The sequence below is a fragment of the Chelmon rostratus genome, chromosome 10 (genome assembly GCF_017976325.1).
Source record: "Chelmon rostratus isolate fCheRos1 chromosome 10, fCheRos1.pri, whole genome shotgun sequence".
Lineage (NCBI taxonomy): Eukaryota > Metazoa > Chordata > Actinopteri > Chaetodontiformes > Chaetodontidae > Chelmon > Chelmon rostratus.
In genome coordinates, this window is record NC_055667.1 from 26,002,922 (window position 1) to 26,023,245 (window position 20,324).

At 42.8% G+C, this 20,324-nt stretch overlaps 1 protein-coding gene across 4 annotated transcripts in view; it reads right to left on the reverse strand.

The window, feature by feature from the left end:
• Positions 1 to 20,324, reverse strand: part of gripap1 (GRIP1 associated protein 1) — a 44,374-nt gene that overhangs the window by 10,414 nt on the left and 13,636 nt on the right. For 2 of the 4 annotated variants that reach the window (XM_041945989.1, XM_041945987.1), the window contains exons 14-28: positions 19,997 to 20,074; positions 18,135 to 18,227; positions 17,265 to 17,306; positions 15,789 to 15,923; positions 14,508 to 14,603; positions 14,226 to 14,336; positions 13,846 to 13,947; positions 13,625 to 13,738; positions 13,141 to 13,218; positions 8,988 to 9,083; positions 8,257 to 8,313; positions 7,119 to 7,218; positions 4,833 to 4,963; positions 2,769 to 2,885; positions 1,744 to 1,837 (exon numbers count right to left, since the gene is read on the reverse strand). In XM_041945989.1, the coding sequence (XP_041801923.1) occupies positions 1,744 to 1,837; positions 2,769 to 2,885; positions 4,833 to 4,963; positions 7,119 to 7,218; positions 8,257 to 8,313; positions 8,988 to 9,083; positions 13,141 to 13,218; positions 13,625 to 13,738; positions 13,846 to 13,947; positions 14,226 to 14,336; positions 14,508 to 14,603; positions 15,789 to 15,923; positions 17,265 to 17,306; positions 18,135 to 18,227; positions 19,997 to 20,074 (1,444 nt within the window). The remainder of the gene's footprint in view (positions 1 to 1,743; positions 1,838 to 2,768; positions 2,886 to 4,832; positions 4,964 to 7,118; positions 7,219 to 8,256; positions 8,314 to 8,987; positions 9,084 to 13,140; positions 13,219 to 13,624; positions 13,739 to 13,845; positions 13,948 to 14,225; positions 14,337 to 14,507; positions 14,604 to 15,788; positions 15,924 to 17,264; positions 17,307 to 18,134; positions 18,228 to 19,996; positions 20,075 to 20,324) is intronic. The other 2 variants (XM_041945988.1, XM_041945990.1) reach the window with 2 other exon arrangements.

Consider the following 20,324-nt stretch of genomic DNA (forward strand, 5'->3'; position numbering starts at 1 on the left):
TCCAGCTGTTCCAGCTGTCACGCTGGCTGATCTGTTAAAGACAATCTGACAGCTGTGATCTCGTCCTGTGCGCACTCTGCAAAATCTAATAATTCCGTTTTCATTAATCGTGAGATGAACTTGTGATGAGTGACCTCAGCAATGTGGGAGACACGCGTGCACGCCATTACCTTTTATTTATTTTATTTATTTACACATAATTGCTGATAGAAAATATGTTCAAAGGACACTTCAGTAATTCACAGTCCTGCATTCTGCTGCTGCTCCGCCGGCGCGAGCTGACGCTGTCAGAGCGAGCGGACGCTGTCAGAGCGAGCGGACGCTGTCAGAGGAGCCTCGCGTGATAACAAAGTGATAAATAATAAGCCATTAAATCAGTGATCACTCTAAGTCAACAGATCATTTCTTTATTTCACCTTCAGCATGTGCTTCTTAATTATAGGGCTTTGTGTTAATTTTACCGACGCACAGCACGCACACACATCTCGCGGGACGTCCGAGAACTTACGAGAATTTCGGCTGGTTCGCAAAACACCGTTCAATGAAAACACCTGCAAGTCGCATTCGAACTTTGCCGAAATTTCAGAAATATCGCTTTTATTTTGCGAACAACTGTAATGGAAACGCAGCTCATGTTAACCAGGATTTACTGTTTTGTCTCAATAATGTGAAACAGAGCGTGCGGCATGGCTCAGCTCGGGTTTGCAGATGTGAATTTTCTTTTTAATCGATGTTCACAGCATTCTGACTCTTTCATGTGTCGTCTCTGCGCTGGACAGTTTTAAGCCTCAGAGGTGTGGCAGCGTTCATGTGATCAACATGATCATTAACAGCAGCTGAGATGAAAGTGGGAAAAAAAATGGTAATGTTATTGTTTATCTTCAAACATGGTCATTTCAAAGAAGAGATGGAGAGAGGAGGGTGGCTCTCAGGAAATGGAGTCTCAGTGAAATCACTGAAAGACACTCATCGTATTCATTGATCATAGTGATCGGCAGACTTTTTTACCACCTGTCGAGTTCCTGTAGAGATAAACTGAAGCGTCGTCAGACAAACGACTTTGTTCAGAACGCTTCGAACACGAGATTCATGTAACAAAAATCTCAATTGGATGATTCTTCATTTAATAATAATTGATCAGTCAATGATGTCAACAGTACCGGAGCTTTAAGATCTCTTTGCCAGTCTGATCAGATGATATTCACTTCAAAATTATTCTAAATGATAATCTAAGCTCCAAAAATGCTTCATCCTACATTTCCCATAATGCAACAGAAGTGCCTTTTCAGTGCATCCTTGGTGCCTGTTAAGAAGCCAGGACTCAAATTGATTCACTGACTGTTTCAGATTAAATGTTTATCTTGCTATTTTCTTTTTTCGCTCTGAAAATGATAATCGAGGGGAACGATCAATAAACCCCCAATCATGTCCGCATGTTGTGCTCGTTGACCAATCAGAGCTTTTCTTGTCTTCCAGTGGATGAGACGTTAGCAGGTGAGCAGGTTAAAACTGAAATCAACATGTTTGTTTGATCAGCAGGACAAACGTTACGCTAACTGATGCTAACAAGCTCGACCACAGCGTCCACTGAAGGTGACTGCTGATTGGTCAGAGCAACATGAACCCAAACAGGAAGCAGCTGACATAAACACCTCATCACACTGAAGGATGCAGAGACGTGTGTGTGTGTGTGTGTGTGTGTGTGTGTGTGTGTGTGTGTGTGTGTGTGTGTGTGTGTGTTACCGATGCGGCTGTCCATCACGTAGGTCTCTATGATGGCGCTCTTCCTGCAGATATCTTCAGCCATCGATGAACAGCTCACCTCCAGATGTTTCACCTGAGGGAGAAGAAAACTGTTCAGAGCAGGAAGAAGTACCCCGACCTTTTACTTCATAAAAGTATCAGTATCACAGTGTAGAAATACTCTACGAAATAATATATGAAAAAGTACAGCATTCAAAATGTTACTTCAGTGAAAGTACAAAAGTATTCACATCATAAAGTGACAACAGTAAAAGTACTCCTTATGCAGAACAGCCCATTTCAGAATAATATACAATTACTAAAGAATTCATGTTTTCACTACTTCAGTGTTGCAGCTGCTACAAATGGAGCTCATTTGATGTACTTTCTGTAGTAATACATCATTTATTCGTTGATTTATGTTTTGTATTAATAATCTCACACTAGAAAGCAAAAAAAAAATTAAATTAAAATACTCAAGTACCAGTAAATGTACATCTGCTCCGTTTCCTAACAACAGAAGGATGAAAACATGACTAATTAATTTACTGTATTTTAAATAATTGTAATTAGCAGTTTAGTATATAGAGTATAAAAAAGTCTTGTCATCAGCAGATGATCTTTACGTTCTTGAAGCTGTAACCAGAACATGTTTGGTATTTTAAGTGAATACTGTTATTGAGCATCAACGTTAAACGATCAGCTAACAGATGAATTACTGCCGCGTCAGCAAAGACATCAGCGCTGACCTGGAAACAGCAGAAATATTGAATAGAGCAGAGGACATTAATAATGCATCTAAAACATAAACCTTCTTCTAAAAACAGGCTGAACTGTTCATTGTTGACCCGACTGTCGACTCGCGGCATCAAGTGAAGCGCTAAAAGCAGCAGGAAGCAGGACGGAGACGTTAAAGCAGGACGTGGCGAAAGTTCGCCTTTCTGGACGTTTTCTGGTAGTTCGACAGGAGCGGAGACACAGAGACGGACGGGACATGTGACATGTGGTTGTCGTGGTAACCTCACCTTCTCCTCCAGCATCCATTTCTCCTGCTGAACCTCAGCGAGTCTCTGGAACAACTCCCCGACCTCGTCATCAGATAACTCAGCCGGACGCTGAGACTGAGGGCTGCCGCCTCCAGACTGCCGGACAGAGAAGAGACATCAGCGTCAGACATCGTCACAGGCGGCCGATCTCAGCTGCGCTGCTCCAGGGCACTGCGGCAGCACTCTGTGCTCTCATGCTTTTAGGTGTGAGGGCCTCAGCATGTTTATTACATCGTCAAACAGCATCCAAAACTTCCTGCCTTCCGCTTTTCTGGTGTTATTGATTCATTTATCTAATTCAATCATTAGTATCTTATCTAACCTGATTTTGTTTTGTTTTTTCTCTAATTTAATGGTGTTTATTGGTGAAGTACGATCAGGAATCTGCACAGGGTGTTTTATTTTGAAAATCTCCCACCATACCTGTGTCTGACTTCCTGTCTGGCTCGTCTGCTCTGTGCAGACTGAATAACTTTCCGGTGGCCTGGTCGGAAATCTTGCCAGGAGCTCCTGTATGTTGTCAGCTGATGATGGAGTGATGTTCCCTCTACTTGTGAATAATGGCCTCAATGGTTCTAAAGGAACATTTAGGACTTCAGAAATCCATCAGTAAGCGTTGCCACGGCTGCGTTCCTTAATGATGCTGATGCCTCTGCTCACTTTCAGACATCTCCTGTAAGGCTGCTTTATACGAATAATTTGTTTACTTGCATTAAGAGGTGAGAAATCATTAACCTACCAACATGCACTAGCCCATCAGATCCAGGTAGGAGAACTTCTTGTGTCATTCCACTTTATTGCACATAACTTTTTTTAATGGATTGGATCTGTGGAGCTTTACTGAGTTCATACCAACGACTGGCCTCAGTCTCATGGTAAAAGCTGCATTGAAAACATGTGAAAACAGGTGTTGAATACATCTTCCCCTCAATGTGGACTCACCCTGATCAATTATGTCTACTGACAATTCCAATGAAGTTTATTCAAACAAGACGGCCGCATCCTCAACAGTGCTGACGTAAACTGAGAAAGCACAGCTCAGAGTAAAAATGAGTTTTAGCTGCAACTTGTTAAATATCAAAGCGATGCAATGCCTGATCCACCTGAAATCCATGTGATCATCCAACAGACAGATTATTGATTATTCAGGTAAATAATCAGGAAACTGAACAATCCAGCAGAAAATAAAATTATATATCATATAACCTGGGTTGAAAATCGGCTACAGTGATTTCCACTGAGTGCTGTCAGGAGTTAACATTCTGGATGTGGCTGCATTTACACCTTTTCTTCGGGAGGCTGTTGAATCAACTGGATCTGAATCCTGTTTCCTGACTGAAACATCTTTTAGAGATCAAAGTGTTTTCTCAAGTGAAAACACGGTCTGAAAACATGGACAAAATCCAAACGTGACGCGCAATTTCACAGCTCTGCCTCAGTCATCAGAGGCTCAGAGGTGTCTGATGGGAAAGGTTGCAGCAGCAGGACGTCACAGACACACGACACCCGCTGCTTTGTCACGTGATGCTGTTGCTGACGACGACCCAACCACCACGGTAAAATGACCTGATGGTGGACTCGACAGAGTCTCTCAAGTTTTGACAGAAACACTCTGAACCTGTCGGCTCTATTTACAGCGATTCTATCAATAGACACACAAACACACACACGCACACGCGCACACACACACACACACACACACACACAGGAGCTAAAAATGAAAAGTAAAGCGCAACGTCACAAAAGAGATGCAACGATTGGAGGTGAATCTGTTATCAGAGAGTGAGGAGGATTATGGGATATTACATTTCAGCCAGTCATCACCAGGTCGCCGTGGTAACAGCCGTCAGGCTGAGGTCAGGCTGCCTCTCAAAGGTCATGACCTCGATCACAGAGATCACATGACATCAAGGAGAGAAAGCGTGAAGGCTAAGATGAAGAGGAAGGGAGGAAGAGGCCGAGCGAGACAAGAAGTAACGAATTCTTGTGTAACGAGAGAAAACTGACGAAAGAAACAAAAACTGTGCTTTTGGCTCCACCCACCTTGTTCTGATTGGCTGGCTGAGCCTCCTTCATCATGTCTCTGTAGGAGAAGGAGGAGACGGAGGACGAGTCTCCAGTCTGCTGAGTCCGACTGGGACTGTTGATCTCTGACAGAACCAGCTCCTCCAGACCTGCAGGGACACAAGATGATCCGGATCAGTTAATCAGATGAAAAAACACTTCAAACAGGTACTTTGTGGACCGCCCCTTTAAGCCAGCAGACTGTCCCTTTAAAGAGCAGTTCAACTGTTCACCCCTAATAGTTCCCTCTTTAAGTCAAACACCAACACCTTACTGTGCATCTTGAAACCACTTTTTGCAGAGCAGTATGAATTTCAGCTCAAGTTTTTCTTTGTATCCCTGTTTTTGTTGGTCTACCTGACCGGGTCTTAGCATCAACAGCACACCTCATTTCCACCCTAAACTGCAGTGGACCAATGACGTCTGGGTTTAATACGTCACACACCTGTCGAGCGAGTCACGTCAAACTGTCACTACCTACCTACCTGTCCTCTGTGGCCACTTGCCATCGTGTAGCATACAGCAGCTAGCTAAACAAACCGAGCACAGGTGTGTGTGTTTGATGGCTATTTGCACGTACATACATCCGCTCAAACTAAATGAAGGCGGAGAGTTACATCAAAGCCATTTTAAAGCGTTCGGGGGAAAAAAGTGTAAAACAAATGTGTTTTGGCAGTTTTGAACAGATATATTTGATACAGCACACAAATTACAAATGTATATTCTCTTCACTGTCATTCAGAAAAATACACAATGGACTGTCCCTTTAAGATATTTATGTGCACCTTCAGCCAATTTAAGTCAGTGAACTGTCCCTTTAATGCAGTGGACCGTCCCTTTAATGCAGGTGCTCTGAGTGGGCAGAGAGATAAGTAGGCTACTTTAAAATGTCTGATTCTCAGGTTTGTGCAGAAGAGCCTTTTAAACATTCATCAGCACTCATAGATTATACATGATGCCGAGGACTGCCCTGCTCTGCTCTGAGCTAGTGTGTGTGTGTGTGTGTGTGTGTGTGTGTGTGTGTGATAACTAGTAAAAGCAGTGTGACAGAAGGATGTTACAGAAAGGGTTCAAGAAAGAAATTAAGACCTGCAACAAAAGACAACATGAAGTGGGGGAAAAAAAACAATCCAGATAAACAGATGAACAGAAAGTGACGGACTGCACAAGTGTGTGTGTTGTATTTGTGTGTGTGTGTGTGTTTTGCCAGCAGACGCCAGTGTGTCCACGTCAGCTCTGGGAATCAGAGCGCTGCATTAAATATTGAAGATCAGGTTCCGGACTGGGCCAGAACCTCCTGACGCAGGGTTAGCACACCGCCGATTATTGGACCCATCGGTCACATTACAATCACATCTCAGCCACTTAGGATACACACACACAAACAAACACACACACACACACACACACACCTTACTGAAGCATTTAAAGGGGACTGCCTTCCATCTTCCATTTCGGGGATTTAAACACTGTTTCTATCAGTTTCAGTGTGACATCAGGTTCTGCTCCCCTGACAGTGACTGAAGCTCTGAGTTTGAGGAGATAAATAAAAACATGCAAAAAAACATGGACCCAGTGTGTCTGTAAAGTCAGGGGACACTGTAAATCCTCCAGTCTGGGTTTACCACTTTGACATTTTTATCTGCGACAGCACAGGAAATCTGCTTGTGGAACAAACGGACAGCATCAACTCAAACTGTTGGAGCTCTGCAGACTGCAGCTGTATAATACTGTGTATCGTTTACTGTCATATTGTTCCTGCTGTATTGTATCTGTGTGCTGTCACTCTGTTTTTATGTCCGGCCCAAAAAAGGGCCATCGATTCCCACCAGCATGATGAAGATCCCATCAAACTAAAGCAAGTAAATTTAACCAAGTTTACAGAAAATGTGAATGACTCAGTGTAACAACTGAAACCAACAGTTCAGACCTAAATTCATCTGAAAACATTTCCTTAACTTTGGATTTAAATCTAAACTGTTCTAAAATGATGACATGACGATAAAACCATCATGATAAAATAGAACTGAAAGGCGATAAATCACGTTATTGAATAAACACGAGTGACTGAGTTCTGACTGAAAGCAGAGCTGCAGGTTCAGGACTTTATAAACGATTGTTCTCTGTCAGGGTTCAAACACGGAGCAAATTCACTCACAGCGCTCAGCAGAGACTTATCAAACCCAGTTACAGAGACGCATTCAGAGCTGCGGTGACGTCATGGTGACATCACACGTTCAGGGTGTTTCAGGTGAGGGTCTGTACCTGTCCTGGTCTTGCTGTTGGTCAGGATCTCCTGGAGTCTCTCCTGCAGTTTGTCGGCTCGCTTCCTCTCCAGCTGCAGCTGCCGCTTCAAATCCTTCAGCTGCACACACACACACAGGTGCACACACACACACACACACACACACACACACACACACACACACACACACAGGTGCACACACAGTCAAGGATTTACTTTTTAATTATTATTTTCTATGCACGGCTGCTCTTAAATTACTCTGCAGAATATATTCTCTCACTCTCATCTCTATTCAAATGCTGTCTGTCCATCACTGTCTGCCTGTCTGTCTGTCCATCACTGTCTGCCTGTCTATCCATCACTCTGTCCGTCTGTCAGTACTCTTCCATCTGTCTGTCTGTCCGTCTGTCAGTACTCTTCCATCTGTCTGTCTGTCTGTCTGTCTGTCATTCCTCTGTCTGTCCATCACTGTCTGCATGTCTATCCATCACTCTGTCTGTCCGCCTGTCTGTCTGTCTGTCCATCACTCCGTCCGTCCGTCTTTCTGTCTGTCCATCACTGTCTTTCTGTCTATCCATCACTCTGTCCATCTGTCAGTACTCATCCATCTGTCTGTCTGTCTGTCTGTCCATCATTCCTGTCTGTCTGCCTGTCTATCCATCACTCTGTCCGTCTGTCAGTACTCTTCCATCTGTCTGTCTGTCATCCTCTGTCTGTCCATCCATCACTCTGTCCGTCCATCTGTCTTTCTGTCTGTCCATCACTCTGTCCATTACTGTCTGCCTGTCTGTCTGTCATCACTGTCTGTCTGTCTGTCTACCCATCATCCATCTGTCTGTCCGTCTGTCCATCACTGTCTGTCTGTCACTCTGTCTGTCCGTCATTCCTGTCTGTCTGTCTATCCATCATCAATCACTCTGTCCGTCCGTCTGTCTGTCCATCACTCTGTCCGTCCACCACTTTGTCTGTCTGTCCGTCTGTCCATCACTCTGTCCGTCCGTCTGTCTGTCTATCACTCTGTCCATCCACCACTCTGTCCGTCTGTCTGTCTGTCCATCACTCTGTCTGTCTGTCTATCATCCATTTGTCTCACTGTCTCTCTCTGTCCATCACTCCTCTGTCTGTCTGTCTTTGGTGACATTAGTCTGAGTGACTCACCGCTGCGCTTCCTTTCTTCTCTAGAATCCTCTGACCGTCCACGGTGTCCTTTATCTCCTGCAGAGAGAAAAACAGATTTGAGTGTCTGTAAAAACTGATTTTGCTTGATGGAGCTTTTAAAGGGGGCGGCTGGGCCACCAGTAATTTGATATATTTGCTCACGCTGCCGTGGTTGCTAAAACTTGTTATCACAGGTGTCCAAATGAAAAGCCAGACATGCTGCTCAGGCAGGTAGTGAGTCCCAGGTGTTAAACAGAAGCTGGCAAACACACAGCTTTAGAAATCTGATGAAACCACAACCTTACAAAAAACATGATGGCGTGCAGGTCGTTACAGACGCGACAGGTTTGGTGTGTGACCTTCTGTTCTTACAAAGTGATCAGTAGTCTGCAGCCTCACGTCAGCTCATACATTAATCAACGCAGAGAGGGTGGGCAGATTCTACACTGTGGTACAAAGAGCACTGGTGCCAGATCAGTTCTTGGCATCAGCGAATACTTTGAGTCTGAACATCAGGGGAGAAAAAGTCTGATCGGCGCATCTCTACAGGAAACCTGCAAATTCACTGTTGTGGTCCTTTAAAGCTGAAGGTAACATCAGCGACATTCTCATTCACAGCAGCTTTCCTGGAGGAAGCAGCAACAAGTGTAGTACCAGCTGTCGTTGCGACAGTACTCGTACGTTAGTAGGATTAGTAGTATCGCGAGTGTTTTCCCAGTTTCAGCTGTTACCTGTTTGAGTTTCTCAATGGTGTCGTTGTGTTCATCCCTCTGTTTCTCCACCTCCACCAGCTGCTGCTTCAATCCCTCCATCTCTGACTGCTTCTCCTGCAGGACAGACAGACACAGAGAGACAAATGAGGACATTGGTTTTAACTGGGAAATAACACAGTGAGACCAAGTCTATTAGTCAACTTTTCTTTATACAGCTTCAAATAATAACAGAAGTCATCTCAGGGCACTTTTCACACAGAGCAGGTCTAGACTGACTCTTTATGACTGTACTCACAGAGACCACGAGGGACAGTGGCAAGGAAAAACCCGTTTTACAGGCAGAGACCTCGAGCAGAACCAGGTCTTGAGTGAGCGGTTCAACTGCTCACAGATCTGCCGAAGGAACTCATCAAAACTCTCAAATACTCGGCAATGATCACATTTTCAGGTTTGTTTGAGGGTAAAATATTAAAATCCTCCAAATTGGAGATACCAGTTTTTTTTTTTTTTGCAACAATGACCATGTCCGAGTGTCTACAGAGTTTATAGAACAGATACCTTCTGCATCGCACATCTACAACATGGCCAGGCTACATTTAAAGGCTGATAGCTAAATAAAAGCCACAGAGTCATTGTGCAGTTCAGAATCAGAAGAGCCAATTATTCGTTCCAGTAATCAATAGATCATTCAAGTATGAAAAGAGCCGACGGCCGCGACTGGACCAGAACCATCAAACACTGCACAGCATGATTTTATGTCCCGCATGTCAACAACAACTCAGGCTCATTTCCACATGGCTGCATCACTCGTGACATCGGCGGACTCAACACCTGAACAGTGTGTCTGCCCTTTAAGACGAAACACGAAACAGTACAAACAGAGACTCCTCTTAGAAACTTTCCTTCCTCTGTGAGAAAGAAAACATTTAAACAAGCCGCATCTCCACCTTCAGTGATGCCCCCTCACTCTTAATCCATCTGACTGAGGGATTAACTTTAAAAAAACTACATTTAATTCCTCCCTAATCTTCTGCTGCTAATTAATTTGACTAAAATCTATATTAAAAACACCCGCAGGGTTCAGCCGCCCACCTGGCCGAGAGAAAGAGGCATGTAATTCTGCAGGAAAACAACAGAGTCTGCTAATTCCCTGTAATCACACACCTCAACACACACGCACATGCACACACACACACACACACACTGTTAATAAGGGCGTGGCCCCTCCTAAAATGGTGCAGTCTCCTGTCAGCTGATGTCTGTTCACGACTCCTCACAGAAAGAAGTCGAGTGTGTGCAGCTGTGTGTGAAAACTACTCAACACTTTCCTCCAGTTACTATCATCACACTGAAATGTGCACATCTAAACAATAAAAACTTCAGGTTTTGGCGTGAACAAACTCTCCTCTGCTGCACTCTGTCTGTTGTCTTTTCTGCTCCTGAACACAAGTAAGTGCCAGTAAACCGTCCGGCGTTTGTCCTGCAGCTTTTGTCATATGCCGTGACTCGCTCTGGATTAAACCAATGAGAGCAGCATCACAGCTGTGACCATGTGACTCATAGAAAGTGTGAAGCATACGGAGAAGTCCTGTTATGTAGGAATTAGGAGGGATGGTGTCAAACACAAGGTTTTCTTCTGTTGTCTTAATGTCTCAGTCAGTTCTCGATTTTCACAAATCTGTGCTGACAGTGAGTCCTACTCCAAGAGCCACAATGAGATAAAACATATGAGTGGGTTTATGTTTTATGTTAAAACTTCGATTATCAAAAAGAACAAAAAAGACAATTAAAAAAAGCATATACACATGTATATGTACATTATAGACAAGAGTATAAAAATACTACTGCCTTGAGAAGGATGGCTCAGTTTGTCAAAGGGAAAGTTTCAGCTCTTTCTTCAGTTCATGATGAACATTGACTCAGAGCCTTGAATCCTGCTGCAGACACATCGCAGATCATTTAGTCCACGATGTCTTAAATTACAGCTCCTGGACCGACTCGTCTATTCTCTTTGTTCTTCTTAAATCAAATCAAGACTCTTACAGGTGCGACTTAATTTTCCTCTTTTTAACACAATGAACTTTAAACCCTTTTAATAATCATCAACTATCAACTGAAACTGGAGTAACTGAAGAGATCAGGATCTACGAGGATCAGCGGGACCGAACTTTCTGAAGACGCAGGAGATGATTTTTCAGCCTGTTTGAGGTTCGATGTAACACACCGACAGTCTGCGTTCAGTCAGTCGGACAGGAAACGACTGAAACTCAAACCAGCAACACGGAGCGCACCTGCAGAGACCAACCTGCCTGCTAATTAGACTTCCTCCATCCTTAATTAACTTTTCCTATTAAGTTTCCTCGTTCTGCTCTTAGTATCAGGCTGTTATCCAACAGATAAAACACACACACACACACACACACATTAATCAGTCAGTCTCTGGAGTCCTTCAGGGAGAAACAGTCCTCAGAGGACCACACAGTCAATCTGGTAATCTGATTGGCTGAAAGGACTCATTACATCTGACATATCCCATGATGCACAGCGTGTTGTACTTTATTGGTTTGTTATCATCACAGTTTGAGAGGTACGTGCTTTCTTTAGGACATTATGTGTTTTCCATGTGCAGAGTTAATTGTTTGGGGATAATGAGTTTTGTATCATGTCATCTCTTGATTTTTTGTCTTTGAAGTTTTTTTAGATCTAATTTCACAGTGAAGCTCATCTTCTCCTTCACGTGTTGATCTGATCCTACAGCTGGACGTTTTCTCTGCAGGCGACAGATTTCAGTCTGAGCAGAGTTAATAAAGAGTCTGTCAGCCTTTCACAGTGCTGCAAGAACAAATCCCCTGCAGGCCAAAACCCACGTTCCATACAGGCCTCCATGTTTCTGTAAGGGAGACGTCCGTAACCCTGCCGACAAGACGCCTCCAACTGTGAACAACATCAACGATCAATTCACGATCTACGAAGCTTTAATCTTTGTAAAACTTTCCCAGAGACAAGAAAACCTGTTTTTCCACGTGCATCACATGATCTCAGTGTAAAGACGACACTAACGCACATGTGAGGTGGAACAAAGTATTCAGATGCTTTACTACAGTAAAAGTACTGTAAAAACTCTCTGTGTCCTGGAGTGTAAGTATAATCATGAAAGTTTACTTAAAGTACTAAAAGTACTGAGTGCAGTAAAACGTCCCAGTGACTGTTCTACTGTTCTATCTGACCTCATCAGTTTACTGTGACTCAGTCGTTCATGTCAAAGCAGGATTTTACTGTTGGAGCTGGTTGAGCTTCCTTCCTTCCTTCCTTCCATCCTTCCTTCCTTCCTTCCTTCCTTCCTTCCTTCCATCCTTCCATCCTTCCATCCACCCATCCATCAAACATCTGAGAAGCCCAAACATCAAATGATTTTACAGAGAAAATCATTTAAACTCTAATCAGTTAGTTAACTCTAATCAATAGTTAATCGTCTAACTGATGAAACGTTTCAGCTGTACTTGGACAATTTCAAGTTCCTGTGTAAAGATCTTAATTTGTAAAGATAAATATAGTAAAGTAAAAAAATCCGTATTTCCCTGTGAGTCATAGTAGAGGTAGAAAGTGCCAAACTTAAGTAAAACACAAGCACCTCCAGGCCAAACTCGTACTTGAGTCCAGCATCCAGCTCTCATCACACCTCCAACACACTGAATCCAGGTAAACTAAGTTCACCTCTCAGAGAAAAGGATGAGTCAGTGTGGTGAAACAGGAGAAGAAGAACCGACACGCCGACACAAAAGACTGCTGGGTGTTCACTGAAGCATCCGAGTGATGGAAACAACAAACTGACAGTGAACCGAGTGTTTTCACCAACATGTCGACAGACTGAGCGCACAGACTGTCAGCGCTCACGTGAGCCTCCTCCACTCTGATCTGCCGTTAACACGATTTAACCTGTCGGCGTTACCATGGAGACAACTACGCTTTAATTAGAAACACACATTCAATTAGAGCTGGACGGGATTCAACGCACAAACATGCAACCACAATACACACCTGCACTGACTGACACACACACACACACACACACACACACACACACACACACACGGTATTTATTTATTTAGAAAACATATTTACACTGAAAAACCATGAGCATGTCTGCATGTGTGTGAGTGTGTGTGCGCACCTCCAGCTGATGTGTGTGTTCTTTCTGCAGCCGCTCGATCTCGTCCTGGTGTTCCAGAGACTTCTTCTCTATGTTCTCCTGCAGAGATCAAATAATCAGTTCAATAAATGATTCACCATCAAACTCCTGGAAATCTGTCAGACTCAGTTTTTAAAAAAGGACCAAACTGACGCAGCAGGAACAACGATATCGTCTTTATTTCCCCCACACTGTCTTCTTACTTGTCGAAACCTGCCGCCTGCATTACCCACAATGCACCTCTCCCTCTGACAGCTGTATGGGAGATTGTGGTGTGTTCTGCTAGCAGCAGCTAACGTAGCCTGCAGCAGCTACTGCTCAGCTCACATCTTTCTGACTGAGGGACTCTGGTCTCTTGTTATAATAATCTACCTCATTAACGGGGACAATAAAAGTATATCTTATCTTATCTTATCTTATCTTATCTTAAACAGCACCTCGTTAATTCGTCAGCTGTCAGACTGACCTCAGCCTCCTTGAGTCGTCTCTCAAACCATCCTTTGGTTCCCTCCATGGACAGAACCTGAGCCTGCAGCTCCTCCACCCGCTGCTGAAGACCCTCCAGCTCTCTGGTCCGAGCCTGAAAACACACAGACACAGATGTTTAATAATCATACGTGGGTATGGGTAATCCTTTCCCTCTTCTTCCTCTCTTCATCTTCCTGCCTCCTGTTCCCATCTTTTCACCTTTTCATCTCTAAGCTGCTGTCGGATCTCCTCCTCAGAGCGATTCTTGTCTTCATGGAGTCCTCTGAGCTCCTTCTCATACCGAGCCCTCACCCCGAGAACCTGAGAGGAGGAGGAGGAGGAGGAGGAGGAGGAGGAGAGAAACAAGCAGTGGAGACAAAAACAAAACAACAGATAGTGAAGTCAGATTTCACTCCAACTGGTTTGTTTGTTTCTTTGTGTATAACTGATTTTAAAGAGAAGGAAATAAGAGAGTGAAACCGATGAAAGAGAGAAACAGATCAGGGCTACTCAAAAGAAGAAAGAAAAAGAAGAGAAGAGCAAAAATAAACAGAAGAAAACAAGAAAAAAGAAAAGCGGGAGCAGAGTTTGTGTCTCACCTCCTTCTCATGCTGCAGTTTGAGGTCTGACAGCGCCTCCTTGTGGTCAGACTTCTCCTGGTTCAGTTGTATGGCCATGTCATCCAACATGGCCTTCCTCTTCTCTGCTGTCTGCTCACACACACACACACACACACACGCACAGAGTTGCTCATTAGTGTGTTTATGAGCTTAATGGCTTAATGTTTCTTTATGTGTTTGTGTATCTCTGTGTGCTCGTTTATAGATGTGTATATCATGCAAATGACTGTGTGTATTCTGTGTGTGTGTGTGTGTGTGTACCTTCTTAGCCTCATCCAGCTCTCTCAGCAGTTTCTCCTTCTCTTGTCCTTCTTCAGTTAACTGTTCCAACAACTTTCTGTTGGCAAAACTCGACTCCTGCAGGAAAGAAGAGAAGAGACAAACAGAGAAAACAGGATGTAAACACAACATCAACCTGTTTCCCTCACTTGGAACTTTGTTTTGTGTCTTTGTCTCACTCACTGAGGAGGCGAGGAAGAGACAGAAGGACAAAATGTGAGGAAGAAGCAACGCTGGCCTCATACTACTGGAGATATCGAAGGTGGTCACAGTATAAATGGTGTATAAACTATGACAGTAAGCGGACACATTTCTACCCTCTCACTGAATAGTTTCATATCGTCTGAACCAGGCTGTGTAATTTAGCAGCCGGATGTGTTTGGGAAAATAAAAATTATTTAATTTTATCTCACATTAAATGAGTTTCTACCCAACACTCATATGTATTACTGAAGGACAATCAGGCTGTAATGTTGTAAATAAACTGAAGACTTTCCCTGAATGTAATGTTGTGAAACGGGTGAAAAGAGGAAGATTTCTCAGACTGTGGAAGCATGCTGAGGCTCCGACAGCGAAGAAGAAATGACCGAAACACAACATCTGGAAAAAGCCACCTAAACAGGAGAAACATGTAAAGTGACTGTGGTCCATTTAAACTGGTTTTCCTGGTCCTGGTTCATTCGGCAGGGGGTTTGAGGGGAGAAGATGTTTTTCTTTTATTATTGTTGCTTTTGTGTATTTTTCCTTTGCTTCAGTTTATCTGCTGTGATACTTGTTATAATCACTATGCATGAGTAAACATGTTGCCTCACAACTACAATAACAAAAACACATTCAACATTGAAACCTTAGTTAAGTAAAAGTATCTAAGTATTGTCAGCAACATGTACTTAAAGTACTTTAAGTAAAAGTCGTCATGTATCAGTAAAATGTTGCTGTCAGTGTTTTTCTATCATATCTGATGTTTGTGGATTAATATTACTGCTGCATTAATGTTAAGCTCATTTGAACTACTTGTTGGCCGGTTTAATCTACAGCATTATATTCTGTAAAATCATCATATGTTTATAGCGTGGCTGTCCTGTGAGAACCTTGTATCTCAGAAAAACAGCCTGTTTTCAGCTTTGTGACGATTAATTTTCCAGCTGCTTTTTAAACAGTTTATTTAGCTGAAGAAGGAGGAGAATTTTCTCAAGACATGAAGGAAAACTTCATCCTTCAGTTATCCTTCCTTCTTGACTGGTGCTTGAGTCCGTGTGTTACCTGTAGCTGGGAGTTCAGGTCGTCTCTCTGAGCCAACAGACTCTCCTGTTCAGCTCGTCTCTGCTGCAGTTCAGCCGTCAGCGCCTCCTGCTGCTCACGCAACAGATTCATCTCCTGCGTCTTCACCGTCTGGATCTGCACACGAAATTAAAACTTTATTTAGTATCAGAATTTGCTTAAATTCACCACCAATTCGTGCAGAGTTTGCTGATGAGGATGATTAAAGAGACAGTACAGAGCTGACATGAACATTACGCACAACACAAAATCTAAAACAGTGGAAGACAATCGATGGAACAAAGTAGGTTAAAGGTGACAGCAGAAGATATCAGATGATGAAAAACAATGAAAGTAATGAGTAAACAGCAGTAACAATAGCGATTGAATGCAGAGGACAACAGATGGCATGAGATGATATCTGACAACTGATGACAGAAAACTGTTACCTTCTTCAATCTCATGCTAATCTGATGTTATCTACTGTGCAGTGGATGATGATAGAGTTCTAGAGTTAGATGGAGTAGAGTCAGTGCAGCAGGTGAGATGGAGAGGAACGACTCAGAGAACACACACAAGGTTCGAGTTCAGGTTTTATGTGAATTCTGGAGTTCTATTGAGGTCAGGGTTGCTGGAGTTCAAATTTAGCCTCAAGCTAACAGTGATCAGTGTTTGCTTACTTTTATCACTAAATTAAAAGTGGTTGAAGCTCACAAACTAGTTCTTCCGTGAAGATTAGTTGTTCCTAAATATTGAGTCCCACTAACTGCCAGGTGTGACTGTGTGTAGCTAACCGAACCAACTGACAACGCTAACGTTAGCATGCTAATATCCATGTGCTGACATGTGACGGTGGTACGTAATTAAATTACAAAATGATTTTTAATTTGTTACAATGACTGAGTTCATTCTGAGGCTTGTCACAATGCAGGAATTCCTTCTGTTGGAATATTTCTTTAAAAATTTCTAAAACTTTACTTGTGCAACCCAGGAAATCACTAGTTTGAAGCAAGATGGTACAAAGAACTAAGAAAGCACTTGACACACATACTTGATGAAAGATTTAAAGGACCAGTGTGGAGGATTTAGTGGCATCTAGTGGTGAGGTTGCAGACTACAACTAACTAAATGCCCCTTGCCTTATACTCATTTGTGAAAAATGCTTAAGTCCCTCTCGAGATCACTATGTTGCATTCTAGACAAGGTTTATCTCATTGTTTGTTCTACAACACACAAGTACTCCAACAAATGAGTCCTGACTTTGCTGTTAATGATGAAGTTACGTACTAAATGTTCTGTCCCTATTATTAATTGCAGCTGAAGTTAGGGTTGTCAGTCAGTTTCAGAGTTGTTAATTTTCACAGGGGTCTTGCTTTGTACTAATTAACTAAAGAGTACTATGCAAGATCCTGGGGGCCTACATTAATCAATCACAGGTTAAGGTTCTAGAAAATTGTTCTAGGTCTGTGATTTAATTACCTGTTCAAGAGCACACAGATTGGTCCTCAGAGCACTGTTTTCCTATAAAATGGGTTAGAAGTCCATACTGAGTAAGGTGTTCTAGATAATTCTGTTCAGGATCAGGGCTACAGCGTATTATAAACCCAACATTAAGGGCAGACAATACAGTAGATCTAAAATTTTTTACTTGTTCTACAACAGATTTATACCAATTACCCAGTTATTACTTTTGCATTAATCCAGAACTGCATTAAAGATTCTAGACAAGGTTTTGATGACTTCAGTTAGTTTCAGTGAACTAATCAAAAGGGACCTCAGTTCTAGGTCCTAAGTCAAAGATAAAATTACTTGTTTGAGAGTGTGCAGATTGGTCCTCGGTACCCTGTTCTCCTGTTTGAGGGGTTCCAGTTCCAGTTCTAGATATTTTCACTTAGAATCAGAGGTGCACTGATTCTCAACTTGATGTTAAATGCATATTTTACAGCAAGTATACCATCAGTTCTAGATACGTTTTCTGGGTCAAGGTACTCCACATCCCATTAATTCCAGCATATTGTTTAAGAGCTATGATGTATTTGAGAATTGAGCTTTTCTGACTGGGTTTATAAATTAGGTTCCAGAGGATGCTTTTAAAGTATAATTACTAGTTCTGAAACAGTCAAAACCAAAAGGATCAAAGTCACATCCTCAGGTACATTAGCAGCTCCTGAGCAACAAGGTTTTTCCTCACAGCCCTGTTCTAGGGTTTAAGCTCCAAACTGAACTGTTTCTTGCTCTGGTTCTATGTAATGTTCTCCAGGAATATTACCTGTTATACGGCAGTGAGGTCAGTACACAGAAGAGTGTTTTGGAGTACGGTTTCCAGATAAAGTTCTCCAGGTTTATTACCTGTTCTAGAGCTGCTAGGTTTGTCCTCAGTGCATCGTTCTCCTGAAGGATGTTGTCCACCTGTTCCTGACTGACTGCACTCTGATTGGCTACCTGCAGTACCAACGCACCACAGGCAGATGGCAGCAGAGAGAACAGGACAAAAAGAACCAAAAAGAACAGAAAGAAACCAAGGGAGTCCCGATAAGAGAACCAACAGAGTAAAAATTAAGCAGGAAAAACAAAGCAAAGGCAACAAAAGTAAAAACCAAAACAAGAGAAGAGGGATAGACACAACAAAAACAATGAAAACAGAAAGGTAAAAGAAACAAAGAACAAGAAGACAAAGACAGAAACAGGAGGACAAGAAGAGGACAGAAGAAGTCAGACACACAGACTGAGAGCAGCAGGCAGAAAAACACCCAAAGTGATACCGAACAACCATTTTTCCATCATATGTCTGTGAGGTTCTGGACTATGTCCGGATGTCCAGAGTTTATATGAGAAAACCGCTTTAGTGTCTCTGCTACATACTCAGGGCTGCAGCATGATGTAGCATCCTGCTGCCTGACGGTCACATGATCTGTTCAGCAGGACTGTTTACCACATTGTCATGTGACCTGACAGTGACAGTTGGTGGTGATAATGAACCAGAACACCTACAGAACAATCACTGCGCCGTGGTATATACCGATGCTGTGATATAAAATTACAAACAACGTGAAGGACGTGACTAACCCTAACCCAACTGTTACTGTACATATGTAGTGTTATTGCCCCTGCTAGCATAACATTAGTTCTGTTTGTCTACCTTTTATTTCGTTTTTTTTTTGGGGGGGGGGGGGTTCGAATGTTCTCCATCTCAGCTGCTATTTTTCTTCCCACTGCTATTATATGCTGCTGTAATGCCCGGCTGGGGATTAAGAAAGTTTTATCTTATCTTATCTTTTAACATTAGCTTTTCTGGCTCATAGCAGACCCATTAGACAAACCCAAAGTGTTACCATGGAAACTGACTTACGGCTTCTGAAAAACTTCTGGTTTTGATTGCAAAGCACATGAAAATACAAATTGATGGCCTTAATTTGTATCCTTTGGCAACTGACCATGGTGTGTAAGGTGGAAACTGCCCTTCAAGGCTTCCATGATCAGAAACAAATGGATTCTGCAGAGTCTGCACATCGGATGGTTCTGGCCTCCCTGTCCTCCATTAATTCCTGATAATGGACACCCCGCCGGGCATTATCCCTGACTTAACATTGTTCACAGTGAACAGGATTCCATTTTTCATGACTGAGTCACTTTGGCAGGGAAACATCTTGAAGGAAAAGTGAGAGAACAGCGAGGAGTTCCTACAGTCATCAGTTTTAGTCAAATCCCTCCCAGAAAACCTCGCCTCCTCCCTTCAACCCCCGTCTGCTTCCAGGGAGGAAGGACACAAGACCACCTCCTCAGCCCTCAGCCTCACTCACACTAACTGTGATGAAAAACAACTCCACAGGTTTTATTTCACACTTCTTTTCCAATTTATTGATCGGTATGGAGCCAACGGTGTAGCTTCATTACTTGCAATTATGTGAGGACAGCTGTGAAACTGTATCTCCATCCATTAATTGTGCGCAAGAACATCTACATGTGCATAAGAATCTAAAAAAAGTGAGATCTGAAGATGTGTGTGGAAATCTTCCTGGAAGGCTTTCTTTGCCCAAAGTATAGGCTCACAGGCTCTTCCTGCGAACTGACAGGCAAAAGGTGGTCAGTCGCTCCATCATAGGCCTTTCTGCTCCTCAGATGTTTCCTGCCAGCATTTAAACTATCATTCTTTCTGTTAAGTCATTTCTAACTGACTCTTCCTGTTTCCTGATGGTGTCTGTGTGCTTTACCTGGTCTTTCAGAGTGTGCACAGCCATTTCATGTTCCTTCTCTTTGCTCTGCAGCTGCTCTCTCAGCTCAGCTGTCACCTGAACCACAACACAAACACAAGTCAGTCACTTGGATTTGAACAACACGTGAAGTCAGCAGCTACAGAAAAGGCTCACTGCTGTCTGCAGTGATGGAGTGAAACTTAAGTACTGTTAAGTTAAGTTACAGATTCAGATTATATATATATATATAGTATAAAAAGTATTTGAAATGAGCTCCACCTTCACCAGCTGCAACATTACAGTGACACATGAATGCATCAGTAATTATCACTGACGCAACAGATAC